Source organism: Schistocerca piceifrons, chromosome 5, assembly GCF_021461385.2.
Source record: "Schistocerca piceifrons isolate TAMUIC-IGC-003096 chromosome 5, iqSchPice1.1, whole genome shotgun sequence".
Classification (NCBI taxonomy): Eukaryota; Metazoa; Arthropoda; class Insecta; order Orthoptera; family Acrididae; genus Schistocerca; species Schistocerca piceifrons.
In genome coordinates this window covers 154851329-154865375 of record NC_060142.1, presented here as the reverse complement: position 1 = coordinate 154865375, position 14047 = coordinate 154851329, and the positions used below count along the sequence as shown (strand labels likewise).

General features: G+C 40.6%; 1 protein-coding gene across 1 annotated transcript in view; it reads right to left on the bottom strand.

Annotated features, from left to right (window-relative positions):
- Positions 1–14047, bottom strand: part of LOC124798647 (visual pigment-like receptor peropsin) — a 203507-nt gene that overhangs the window by 143212 nt on the left and 46248 nt on the right. The window contains exon 3 of the mRNA XM_047262144.1: positions 13368–13495. Coding sequence (XP_047118100.1) covers positions 13368–13495 — 128 coding nt within the window. The remainder of the gene's footprint in view (positions 1–13367; positions 13496–14047) is intronic.

The following is a 14047-nucleotide window of genomic DNA, read 5'->3' as shown; positions in this document are numbered from 1 at the left end:
AGTATTGAATAGGATTGGGAAGAAGCTTGTGGCACAACTTGACCAGTAGAAGGGATCGGTTGGTAGGACATGTTCTGAGGCATCAAGGGATCACCAATTTAGTATTGGAGGGCAGTGTGGAGGGTAAAAATCGTAGGGGGAGACCAAGAGATGAATACACTAAGCAGATTCAGAAGGATGTAGGTTGCAGTAGGTACTGCGAGATGAAGAAGCTTGCACAGGATAGAGTAGCATGGAGAGCTGCATCAAACCAGTCTCAGGACTGAAGACCACAACAACAACAACAACGATTTCCGAAATGGCATGTCCTATGCACCTACCTCCAATCACCATTTCGCGCTCAAAGTCTGTTAAATCCCGTGGTGCGGCTACAATCAGGCTGGAAACCTTTTCACATAAATCACAGGAGTGCAAGTGACGGCTCCGCCAACACATTGCCCTTTTATATCTCGTCTACGTCACACATACGACGTTGTATCCCGTCATTAATTCATCGTCGTTGACGGAATGGTATACCCTAGTTTTTCTATCTTCCATTTTGCCTCGTCTCTGTGTTTTCGTGAATGTTTGTGAGGGAGTGGGAGGAGGTTGGAACGCATTTCTGCATTTCTGTCTATATAGACAGTCTAAGAAAAAATGGAAACACTACGAACGGGGAAGCCAGTAGATGTGAAGTACATGTACACCCAGACAAATTATTACGATTTCAGGAAAACTGGATGACGTATTCAAGAGAAAGAGCTTCAGAAATTGAGCAAGTCGAAACGCATTGTTCCGCGTTCATTGACATAGCTGTTGGATGTCATCATGAGGGATATCGTGCCAAATTCTATCCAATTCGCGAGTAAGATAGTCAAAATCTCGAGATGGTTGCAAGGTCCAGCCCATAATTCTCCAAACGTTCTCAGCTAGGGAGAGATGCGGTGACCTTGCTGGCTAAGGTAGTTTATGGCAAGCGCGAACACAAGCAATAGAAACCCTCACTGTGGGCGGACGTGTATTATCTTGCAGAAATATAAGTCCAGGAAGGCTTGTCATGAAGAGCGACAAAACGGGGTGTGGACTTTCGTCTACGTACTGCTGTGCCGTAAGGGTGCTGCAGATGACATCCAAAGGCGTCATGGTATGAAAAGCAATGGCACCCCAGACCATCACTCCTGGCTGTCGGGGAGTGTGGCGGCCGATACTCGGGATGGCATTCCACCGCTGACCGGGGCATCTCCAGACGCGTCTTCGGCCTGTAACCTCTCTGAATGGAGTAGAACTGTCTTCAGTGACGAGTCCCGCTTCGACTTGAGCCCTGATGACTAGCGAGGACGTTTGTGGAGACTTAGGCAGAGTCACCATTGATACGTTCAGGGCTGGCTTGATGATCTCATCGTGTGCTATGGCGGATTCAAGGGACGTTCACTACGTATTGTCTTCGCTCGGGAGTGCTGCGAAACGTCCTCAGTGGAAAACAAGCCATTTCATCGTGCACAAATGTTTTTGGTTTTTTTTTTATTGGTGATATCGGAAAATATTTTCCGTACGACGTGTCCAGTTTTTATTGATTACAGGTTCAAATGGCTCTTAGCACTACGGGACTTAACTGCTGAGGTCATCAGTCCCCTAGAACTTAGAACTACTTAAACCTAACTAACCTAAGGACATCACACACATCCATGCCTGAGGCAGGATTCGAACCTGCGACTGTACCCGTAGCGCGGTTCCAGACTGTAGCGCCTAGAACCACTCGGCCACCCCGGCCGACATTGATTACAGGGATATAGCTATTAGAACGTGACCCAAACGAATACAGACAGATGGTGTTTAACAGAGGCAAATGATGAAGCTCGAAGCTGATTTTCATAAATTACACCTTCGACTTCAGTGCAGTCCCGAATTTTGTGGACAGCACCAAATGTAGCTCTGCTCAGGCCATCCTGGAGGAGGACAGCACTATTAGCAACCCGGACGTCTTATTAATCTCTTGTGCTTACTTTTTCTCTGTCGACTTTGCCTTTCAAGGATCCCCATAGGCAAAATTCTAAATGGACCAACAAACGTGACCTCCTGTGCCCTTCCTTCTTCCAGGGAATGTTAAGGTTCGATGATGTGTCACCTGACGAGGGGATTGTGCAAGAGGCCCATCATGAAAGTTTCTTCGGGTTTGCTGCCGGGTCCTAAAATCAACTCGATTCGATGTTTCGGAGATCCAACTGGTCGCCATCTTCAGGAGAATGCTGCTTCTGCTGATGAGTCCCTCTTAGAACTGACGCCAGGCAGCCAATCGACGTCCTATATAGGCCACCGTACCGCACACGGCGCATGCGCCGCCTATTACAGAATGTCGTCCCTGAGTGCGATATATCGTCGCTGACAGTGTTCTGCTAAGGGCGGCGCCACCTGCCCAGTCTCTGAGGGCAGCAACTGTGATGGGCGGCGCATGTACCGTGTACGGTGGTCTACATATAGGCCGTCGTTTGGCAGCCTGGCGTTACCCCTCCCGGACGATGAAGTTCGCCCTGACATCTACCCTTCCTACCAACTCTAACCCCATCTTCCTCCTGCCTCAGGGCTCCCTCTCCTCCCCCTCCCTTCTCCTGGGTGGCTTTCCCCTCCTACTCCCCCTCCCTCTCTTGTGTTCCCTTTCAGTGTCTCTGCACTCCCTCCTGCCTTGACTTCCCTCTTCATCTCCTGCCCCACCAGTCTCCTGCCTCTTGGTGCACCTGCTGACGCCCCCAACCCCTTCTATACCTTGCTCTCCCCTCCTTTTCCATCCTCTCCGGCCTCTCCCTCAGCAGGACCAATCTGGCAGTTTTATTCTTCATCGTGTGTGCTCCAAGTTTGCCTTTAGTGTCTTCTTTGTGTTCTAAGAATAGCAAACTGTGTTTTTTAACTTTATGTCGAATTTTTAAATTGTCCTCCCATGAACATCTCCATGTCAGTGTATTTTTACCTCCATTATCTCCCATTACTCTGTTTTATGTCCCCTTTTTTTATCACCTTATATGTAACATTTTACTCTCGCATTATTTGTCATGTCAAAATGGTTCAAATGGCTCTGAGCACTATGCGACTCAACTTCTGAGGTCATCAGTCGCCTAGAACTTAGAACTAATTAAACCTAACTAACCTAAGGACATCACACACATCCATGCCCGAGGCAGGATTCGAACCTGCGACCGTAGCGGTCACGCGGTTCCAGACTGAAGCGCCTTTAACCGCACGGCCACACCGGCCGGCCAGTTGACATGTCACTCGGCTGAAAAGCGGAAGATTGTGCCGCTGACAGCCCTCCCCTGCCCATATGGGGCAGGGGAATGAAATCACAATAAAGGGAAAAAAAGGCAGCATGGCGTCAGTTCTCAACAGGACTCATCGGCAGAAACAGCATTCTCCTGAAGATGGCGACCAGTTGGATCGCTGAAATATCGAATCGAGTTGATTTTAGGATCCGGCAGCAAACCTGAAGAGACTATCAAGACTTATTATTCCGGGAAAGCCTACGATGTAACAGCCCTGTCATGATGGAAGAACATACGTTCCCTTGTAGCTAAAGGAAACTCTTCTGGTAATGCTAGGACCTCGCTTTCAAGAATGTCTAGATAACGTGGGCCTGCAAGACGATGTAGTAACACAACACGTCCGATCAACTGAATGTCTATCGTACCACATCACACATTTATAGATAAGTGGTCTTGAAAATGTCTCGACAGAGGCATCTGAGTTTGCGTCGACTAACCGATTTGAGCTATGAATGTTATTGAGTGTGTGAGGAGGAAAAGCTGCTTCATCAGTAAACAATATTAATTGGATTCCTGGGCGATTTGCAAATATCTTCGTCTCCGTCTCGAAGGTGTTGAATCAGCTTTAAGCAATAAGAATAGAGGCCGTGCACGTCCGCCATATTCTTGTATGTGAAACACCGATGCGGATAGAAATTCTGCGTGCGCTTGTTGAGGGATTACGCTCTGTCAGCTGAATACTGTGTATTATTTCACGCCCATTTCGTTCAAAATAATCTGTACTGAACCTCTTAAAATATTTACTACTTTTCCTGAAACACCCTGTATAATAAAATAAAGTAATCTATCATACCTCCAATATAGAAGATTCTACACGTTCAGTGGTAAGAGCATGTAGCAAACATGTACGTCCACAGAAATTTTGCCATGTGGGGGCAGATTCTATAACTGCCAGCTTTGATACAGCTTATTCTGTGAGTCTGAAAACTCATTGTGATCCCACAACTAAATCTGATAAGACGTACACAAAACTCAGACAGATGATTATGGTTTATTATTTTTAAGGTACTACAAGGACGTCCGCAGAAAGTTATGTAAGATGGGACACGATTCCTAAAGTTACATATTTGATTCAGATAATTAGTTGAGGTTTTAAAGTATCATATCCCAAGAAACCAATCTAACAATGTGTACATAAAGCTTATTGTATCTTAAACGTTTGATAGTTATCGAGTCAATATCTGTTTGAAGGTAGATTACTGCCACATCTTAAAGGTAATCATATTTCATTAGTATATGCGAAGTATAACTTTTTATATTACTACTGTGAATATGGATGTAGGAAAGCTTCTAAAAAACCACCAAATTTGTCGGTAGCATCAACTCCTAATAGCATAGCACTCAATCACAATGGTCTTCGTCTTTCTGGTTTGTAAATTTTATTTTAGACATGGCAACTGGAGTATACATCCCATAAGTCTACGGCTAAATGTCGCTCAGGCTTGCCCGTCTGTAGCTTAAGAAACATACAGTTTAATGACCTTTTCACCTTGAAATTTCACGGTTTCTATTTCTCTCGTCGTGTGCAGAAATGGTGTTTTTTCTGTATTTGGGCCGGCAGATATAGTATAGGTGACGTCCCCTACCACGTAACATGACCGGATTCCTCATACTTTGCTATAGTCGCTCTAACGTGTAAAACTTAGTGAAGTCTCAGTAAGCCTTGATAGGTCAAATGCAGACTTGCTGTTAAGATAAACATGTGCAAAAGTGAACGGGCTGTTCTTGTCGGAATTGTGTACGTGTGCTGGGAAGGTACAGTGCAGCCATATTTGTACTATGATAGGTGTTGGCACTGTCCGTTTCTGCGGCTCATTAAGGTCTGTACACAGAAAATACAGGACACACCGCCGGCCTTTGTGGCCGAGCGGTTCTAGCTGCTTCAGTCTGGAACCGTGCTGCTGCTTCGATCACAGGTTCGAATCCTGCCTCGGGCATGGATGTGTGTGCTGTCCTTAGGTTAGTTAGGTTTAAGTAGTTCTAAGTCTAGGGGACTGATGATCAGATGTTAAGTCTCATAGTGCTTAGAGCCATTTGAACCTTTTTGAACAGGACACACTATCCGTACAGATTCACATCCGCCAAGATTGAAAAACGAAGTCGAAGCCGTTGCCACGACAAGAAAACGGTATAATTTCCCATGAACAGTCTGATAATCCAGGCCACTGCGTCACTCCTTCCATGCGGTTGAGTTTATTGAGTTTAATCAGAGACAATCATTTATAGAAATACGTGAGAATCATCGTCATCGTCTTTCAGGAGTGGGCCTTTCGGTCTGTTGCTCCCGAAGATCGTTCACGCCATTTCTTTAAGGGACGTCCAACTATTCTCTTTCCTATTTGTTCATGATTTATTGCAGCTTTAGTTATCCTATTACTAGAACAACATTGGATGAGATATTTTCAATTCAGTCGCTATTTTTCGATTATATTTGCTCAGTCTTGTTAAATGGAAAAGAAAGAAAAGAGACACCAAACGTTTCTAATATGTGTGGAAATTGGTTGTACATCCTAATCTCCTTCTCCCCTCTCTCTTTGTCCACCTCCTCCTTCTTCTTCGCTCTCTCTCTGTCCATCACCTCTTCCCTCTTTCTATCTCCATCTTCTCCTCTCCCCTCACTCCCTCTCCTCCCGCCCTCCCTCTCTCTCTGTCCATTCCCAACTGTCTGCTTTATGCGCCCATTTTCTCCCACCCCTCTGGCTATCTCCATTTCCCTCCTCTTTCTGACTTTCGGTGTTTTTTATTGTCACTGCAAAATCAGATTTTGTAGTAGTATTCTAATCACAAGCCGCTAAGCTGTAAATATAGCCTATATCTGTCCATATGTTTACTACAGTAACTTCTAAAAATGTGAAACAGATCTGTCGAGTACTTTTTGAGATATTACATACATATTTACACATATTATATTTGCTAGAAATATAGAACCTATGTCTGTCCGGCTGACGGATGTTCATTAAAGTATTGTGTAAAAATTTGAAGTAAATAGGTGAAAAACTTATAGAGATTTTTGGTAATACCGTTTGCCATTTATATATTTCATATTTATATATAACATATAGTTAAAAACGTGCATAAAAATACATGCGTTTTCGAATGAAAAGTTGTGTCAAAATTTCGAAGCAAATATATATATATATACTGTATGGCGGTCCAATAGGTATGTAAAAACACCTTCTTATTACAGTGCTACGTTCTGTCAAAATTTCAAAGCAATCGGCGAAGAACTTTCGGTGACATATTATTTTAAATAAACGGACATTTATTTTTTTGTTTATATCCGATACTGAATATCTCTATGTGTTGGTGATCAGGGAGAACTACGAGTCATGTGTTCACTATTTTAATTAGCTTCATGTATGACGAATCGATTAGTCGTAACTGAGCACACGTAGGGTCCAAAATCCGCTACTATGCAGCAGCAAAGGCAACACTGTTACACAGTGAGTGTAATTAATATTTGTTACCGTAGACCATGTTTTAATGTATGTCATATATTACACAGAAATGTCTGTTTCTTCCCAATTTCAGTTCTGTATCATCTTGCTTGGAAAATTTAAAATTGCACCCCAAATGTTTAATCATTCTTACTGGTTCAATTAATTGTCTACCTGTAGCAGTTTTGGCTGTTATGGGTTCCAATCCTTGACATGACATCACTTTGATTTTATCTGTCGATATTCTCATTCCATATTTAACGGCAATATGACTCAGTTTATATACGTGCATTTGAACCTTTCTTTCTGATTCTCCTATTATAACCCGATTACCATCAAACAGCATCGCTATGAAATTAATATTATCACTTCTGTCTCATTTAATGTAATCAACCATTTATTAATGATATTAACATTGAAAAGGGTGAGTGACAGAGAGAAACCTTGGCTAACTCTTTCATTAATATCGGCAGTTTCTATCGTATTCCTCACAATATGGATCGTTATAATTTTTTTTTTACGTATAATGACTGAATTGTCGCAGTCAGATTTGCTGGAATTCCCATTTCCTTTAATCACGCCCACAACATTTCCGCTTTACCTTGTCTAATGTCTTTTCATAACCATTAAAAACTTAATAAGTTAGTAATCTAAAATCTCTTCTTTTCTCAGTTACTTGTACCATAGTGAAAAGACGATCGGAGCATGATCTTGTAACAGAAATTTAGCAGACCTCTTCTTCGGTAATTTGCACATCGTGGTTTATCGCCTTTCTTATAAATAGGGAATACCAAAGCATCATTCCATTCGTTTAGCACATGTCTGCTCTGCCTGGAAACATCGGTAAAATATAAAACTCTGTACTTTAGTTGATCGGCTATGTGTTTATATTGTCAGTGCTCGGCGACTTTTTGTTTCCCGTTGCTTGGATCACATTTTTCGTTCTTCTACGGTTATCAGATCTGCAGGGTCACTGGTATTGATGTTTATTTCTGATTCTTCTTCATTAACAGTCCGTATACTTTTGAAGTACGGTATGAAAGGATGATACACTAAATGGAATGATAGTAAATCACGGTTACCTTGATGTATTAACACTTTGTGCATCTTTGAGTGCAAATATATCCAAAATTATCTATTCATTCGGAATATTGCCACTTTAAACACCTTTGCGCTATGAACACACGGACGATACATAGTCCCTGGTTTCCATAGGTTGTATTATTGAGAAAAATGCGGTCAAGCTAGTAGGTAGCAATGCAATCGAGTCGTAGATGGGAGTCGTGGAGAGAGGGTGTTGCATCATAATGCAGTGACCAGCTTGGACGGCGGAGGTGCCGCACAGAGAGTTCTGTTAGAGATGTTTCATTATGTATAACTTGAGGATGAAGAATGATTTTTAACATGATTGTCTAAAAAGGTAACTTATTTTGAGTTTGTCGTCTGCAAGCGCAAGTTCAGCAATTATTGCTGTGCAGTGATTTCACTGTGTCCAAGAATATCTATGTGTTGGTAATCAGGGAGAACTACGAGTCATGTGTTCACTATTTTAATTAGCCCTCCGCCATTTAGATTAGTTAAATAAGATTGTATTAGGAAGTCAAGAAAGAAATTTTTGTGATAGAAATATTTCGTAGAAGTGATATTATCCAGTATGACAATGTGGAGAGAGAGAATACTAATTGTTCATATTAGTTGGAGTTCACTTTAGTGCCATTAAAAGAATTTCAAAGTTGTCCTCTTGTCATTTATAAATATTTCGTAAAAATTGTTCAAAGAAAAAGTTAGTAGAATTTGCATCGTCAAGTCTTGCAATTTTGCGTGAGCAGTATCTAATAATTCTGAAAAAAGAATCAAAAACTGACTAAGAATGAACTTAAAAGAAGTAAGAACCTGCTCTGCAGTGATTTATTTCACATCATCTTTCTTGCAGCGCAGCTAGAGCAGACTCAAGTTATTTGTTTCGAGGTAAGCATTTGTTGTAAGTCCTAAAGGAACATTTTTAACTGAATGTGAGGAACACTTTTCATTTAATGAAATCCACGTAAATTCAACGGATGGCTTTATTTCTATCAGGGCACATTTAAATTGTTTGACAGTTACACATTCTGAGTATTCTTGCGAACTGTTCTTTTCTGCAGTCTACGGTACAGACATTCAGATGCATTTCAGATTAACCCAAATCAAATTCCTAAAAAGTAATTTGTATATATAAGTCCATGTGCAAGAGTAGGGTTGCTATGCCTATTCTAGCTCTGACTCTATAATCAGAATTTAGAAATCCGAGGGTTTTCAGATTGTTAGCGGTAAATTCAGTTAAACGCAATGTCAGTATTCAACTCCCAAATACAAAGCTATCTCTCAAGTACTTCAAAGGCCAATTCACACTGTCCGTCACGTCACGTTGCATCATATCACGTCACATCACTCCAAAACATTCAGCACTGCAGTTAGAATGGCAGCATCCATACTGACTATCCCGTCACGTCGCATCACGTCACGTCACGTCACGGCACCTCCAAGATTTCCCGGAAACAAAGTTTTGATGGCTGACGTCATCTGTCCGTTGTTGATCACGTGAGTCCCAAGCTTATTTCCTCCCGATGCAAAGTCATGCGCATACCTCCAAATTTCGTTTCGTAGTGGTTGATTTATTTTGCTAAAATTTATAATTTTATAATAAACGGCGAAGAATTAATTGATGCAATGAGGCAGCAGTCTAAATTGTATGACCTGAGCGTACTAAATTACTTGCCATCTACTGCATTTATAAAGTGGGTTTTTATACATATCTTTACCATACTTAATATTTTACAATGAAATGAGTTGCAATATGGCTTCAGCTAAAACTTGGAGAACTACTGTGGGTAGAAGAATATTGATTAGTAAGTGGAATTTATTTGTATATTGCAGGCATTTATAATTTTTCGTAAAGAAATGGACTGAAATTTTCAGGCACTGCAACAGTGGCAAATGCTTATTTGTGAAATGTAATGTATTACAGTTGTTTAGTTAAATATTTCACTGTGTCAGGCTTACTTACTGTTTAATAGTTCTCTGGTTGAATAACTGTCTAGATGATGTGTGAAACAGTTTTGCAAGCATCAGTGATCAATATTTATGTGGTTTCACTGGCTAACCCCAGTACAAATAAGACACTTGCACTATTAAGCCAAATACAAGATGAAAAGAAAACCTATAAACCTTGAAGGAAAAGGTATTTGAGGAGATATGACTACTGCACAAAAATTTTCACTGGACTGGGAACTAAACATAATCTTAAAGAAACCGTTTTCTCGCGGGATGTGATGGCTGCTCATAACACCGTATTCGTTTTAGTAATTATGGATGCAATTTGACGTAACAAATTAAAAAATGGTGCTTCGACTTCCTAAAATACTTATGAAACGCAGATTCCTCTTTCTCAAGCTTCTTGTGTAGTGTCTGAAATTCCCCTTCTGTATCACGTAATGACATTTTTGGGACAGACACTTTTTTTTCGTACGTCCGTCTTCCTTCTCTAAAATACAAGCCATCCCTGCGAGCTGCAAATTATTTCAGTCCAGTAAAAGTCATTTTCGTAATAATGTGGGCTCAAGCATCCACGTATTTAAGGTACCGCGTTGTATACCATCGTGCGGGGATCGTAATTACCGTGAAAGAAATAGTCGAGAACAACCATGAGAGTTGAGATCACATGACTTAAATTGACTTGACGAGCCGTGATGTGGCGGACAGTGTGCATTCCTTTTCGCATGTTATACTACATTAAGGGGCTCCGGAACGCCCTATACTTGCAATGTTAAAATAACGCTTATAAATTACATCTTTCCTCACAAAGTATTTGAGGTAGGAAGTTGAACTTTTTACAGATTATTTATTGGAATATGGGCTACAACTTAACACAGGGATTTTACAAAATTTTAGTTCAGTTATTAAAGATGATTTTTTTTTCAATTGTAATGAAAATTCACAACTTCTTTTGCAATTTTTTATTTATATATTCAAAAATATACAGTTTTTTGGAAAAAGGCTGTGTTAAATTATGCAGAAGGTACTGTGTAACATTTACTGAAAGTTTGAAACAAATATGTTTGGAAGATCCTTAGAAAACTTGTAATTAGTATGAAAAAATAAAAGTTTTGGGAATCGAGCGACAAAGATTGGATTAACTTTCTAGTGCATTCCAGGTCCATAGGATGGATTATCTTCATCCTCTGCAAACTCCTCCTCCAGCTTCCTCTTGTTCCTCCTCCTGTTTACTCTTGGTTGTATTTCTAGACTCTTTACAGCCCTGTCTGCAGCCCGAAGCCCGAAGGCGTTCCTTGTCTAAAGCATCGCTCGTTGTTGTGTTCGTAGATTTTGCTACCATTTTCTTCAGTTGCAGTTACTGCAACATTGTTCCAAAAGGTGGTCATGTATGAACACTTATCACATTTCAGTTGTATTTCACTAGCAAGTCCTACGTGCTTTATTATGGAGAGTTCCAGACCAACTTCACTACAATGAATACATCTTACACAGTTTGAAAAAATTCCTTTGAGAACCGACATATCAAATATTTCATTCACATCCGATTCGCCCATAAAACATTCATAGTTTTCACTCGTTGAACCAAGCTTCTTCTGTGAAGTATCTTCTTTCCCACTTTGGCTGCTATGGGCAGGTGTACTTGAGAGGTTAGGTTCACTCACTTGGTTATCGTCTTTATTGTTTACAGTAATAACACATACCTTTGGCTTTCCAACATTTCTCCTTTTCTTAAAAGCCTTCAGAGGATTTCCAATAACTTTACTTTTACTCATTATTATACTTCAACAAAACAGAGACTCAAGAAACAGAATTAATTACGAATATTTTCGAGATAACGACAGAGTAAATAAACATGAAACAATCGACAATCACACCAGCGATATATATTGAACCATCACAGGTTAGCCACAACACATACTTTATCTCACATCACTAAAATGTACCTGATGAACACGGACGTTAATAATAACACCATTTGACAGCAGTTTAACAGCGCCACAGTGGGTCACGCCCATGTAGAACACATTTCAAAAAAAATTTAAAAATAGTTGTAGTCTTCGGAATTGAATAAATTATATATCTATTAAAAGGTAATAGTCTGTAGATTCAGAAAACGCAAAAAAGTAAAAATTGAACTTTTCATGATTTTGAGCCTTTCCGGAGCCCCTTAAGGCATGTCCACATGATGCCTCTTTCCTCATGCGCAATCGCAGACGCATGCGAATTAAATGGCACGCACAAAAATTGTGGAAAGAAGTCTTGTATGCATGGGCGTTCTCGTGTCCGCACCTTGCCTCATTGCGCAAGCAGTCTGCTATGAATCCTTTTCTTTGCTTGGGAGCTTGTGCTGCGTTTATTGTGCGGAAAATCCGAGAGAAAAAGGAAACGCAAAAGCGACTGCCGATAAAGAAGTATCTAAATAATAGAGATACGAGAAATACGAAGTGACGACGTTTCGTTTGCAAATTTCAGGTCACAGCGAGATTTTAGATTTTCAGTTTGGGAAACTGCTGTGATAAGGATGGAAATAACATTTCGTTAGCTAGAAACCGGCGACTTATGTACTAGTTTGAGCTGTTTATTTTGCATTTAAAAACAAAGCATTTCAGTGATTATTTTGAAGCTATGAAATATTTAAGGGAGGTTCTTAGTAGTTATGAGAAGTTTAATTATGTTTAGGGCGCTATCGTATTTTATAAGAAAAGTTATTCACACAACTTTAACCGTAAAAGATTGTATGTAGATTAACATCCTTGGACTTGGCAAATTTGGGAATTTCATAGTCGCCAAACTACACTAGAACAGAGGTTGTGTCTTTCAGTTTGTATTTTTGGCATCATCAGTGTCCTTCATTTCTATTTCTATTAGTTTGTTGAGGAGCTACAAGTAGCCCATCATGCCTTTTCTTCAGATGATTGGCTCCGCAGTGGCTGTGCTATGCGATGTCATAGCATGAACATTCTTTCACAGCTTTCATATAAACTTTTCATAAATTTCAGGCTTACTTCTTCTCTGCTTTCCTACTTCGAAACTTTCAGTATCTTATTCTTTATGATAATATGATCGGGGACTTTTTGCCTATTACTTGAATCTCAGGGCACCACATCTCAAATTTTGTTCAAATATCTTTGAATGGTGCATTCTATGCAGCTTATTTTTGTCTATAATCATCTATAAATTTAAGCGTGCTTCCTCTGCAGTCAACAAACATTACTGAACATAAACTTCTTCCTCAACTCACTGTACAATTAAACACACATGACAATTAAACACACATGGACCCCAGCTGCCTGTCGTCTGCTAAAAAGCGCAAAGATTCCCGCCAAAGGCGGGAAGCAATGCGCTTAACGCATGGCCTCTATTTCCAGGAAGTTACGCAAGCACAAACGCGCATGCATACTTGTGAGGTTGGAAATTATTGAGCACGCGCGAAGCTGAACAGAAAAAAGTCATCACGTGGATGCTCCTTACATTATTAATATGTGAGAGTTCTGGAATTACTGAAAAGTCGACCCCCTTCCCCCCCTACACACACACACACACACACACACACACACACACATACACACATACCCCTTGCGGACGCGTAAGGTAGCATACAATGTACCTGCGAGTTTGCCTCTGGTGGTGAGGAGTCTCTCAACCGACAGTAGCGCCAACGCGGCCGACTGCGACAGCCGGAGGAACTGCCGTAGGAAGGCGAACAGCTGACAGCAGCCCGGCCCGAACAGCCACCTGCCGGACAACTCACTGTTAGCGCTCGGTTACCAGATGACATCTTTCAGAAAAAAAGAGGACATTTCTAGGTTCATACAAAAATGTGCAAAAGTGTTATAGGTTACTCGACATTTATCCAAGTAGCGCTAAGGTAAATTATAATTTTTGCAACTACACTCTTATGTCATGAAAATAAACTGCACTTTATCATTTGCAACTGAAACGTATATGATAAGATCTATTTCATATCAGTTTATTTAATCGTACAATGTTACAATAATTTTTGCCAGACTTTGAAGTATACAAAATTAACAATCGTCGTTAGTAAACCAGTCATCTTCACCTGTATCATTATTCTCTGGAGTACTCAATCATCCACGTCAGTGTACTCGAGACCAGGCAACATGTATATCTAAATCTACATGGTTACACTGCAGTTCACACTTAAGTGCCTGGCAGAGGGTTCATCGAACCATTTTCATACCACTTCTCACCTAAATCTTTCCGTTCGAGCTCTGATTTCTCTTATTTTATTTATGATGATCATTTCTCCCTACGTAGGTGAGTTTC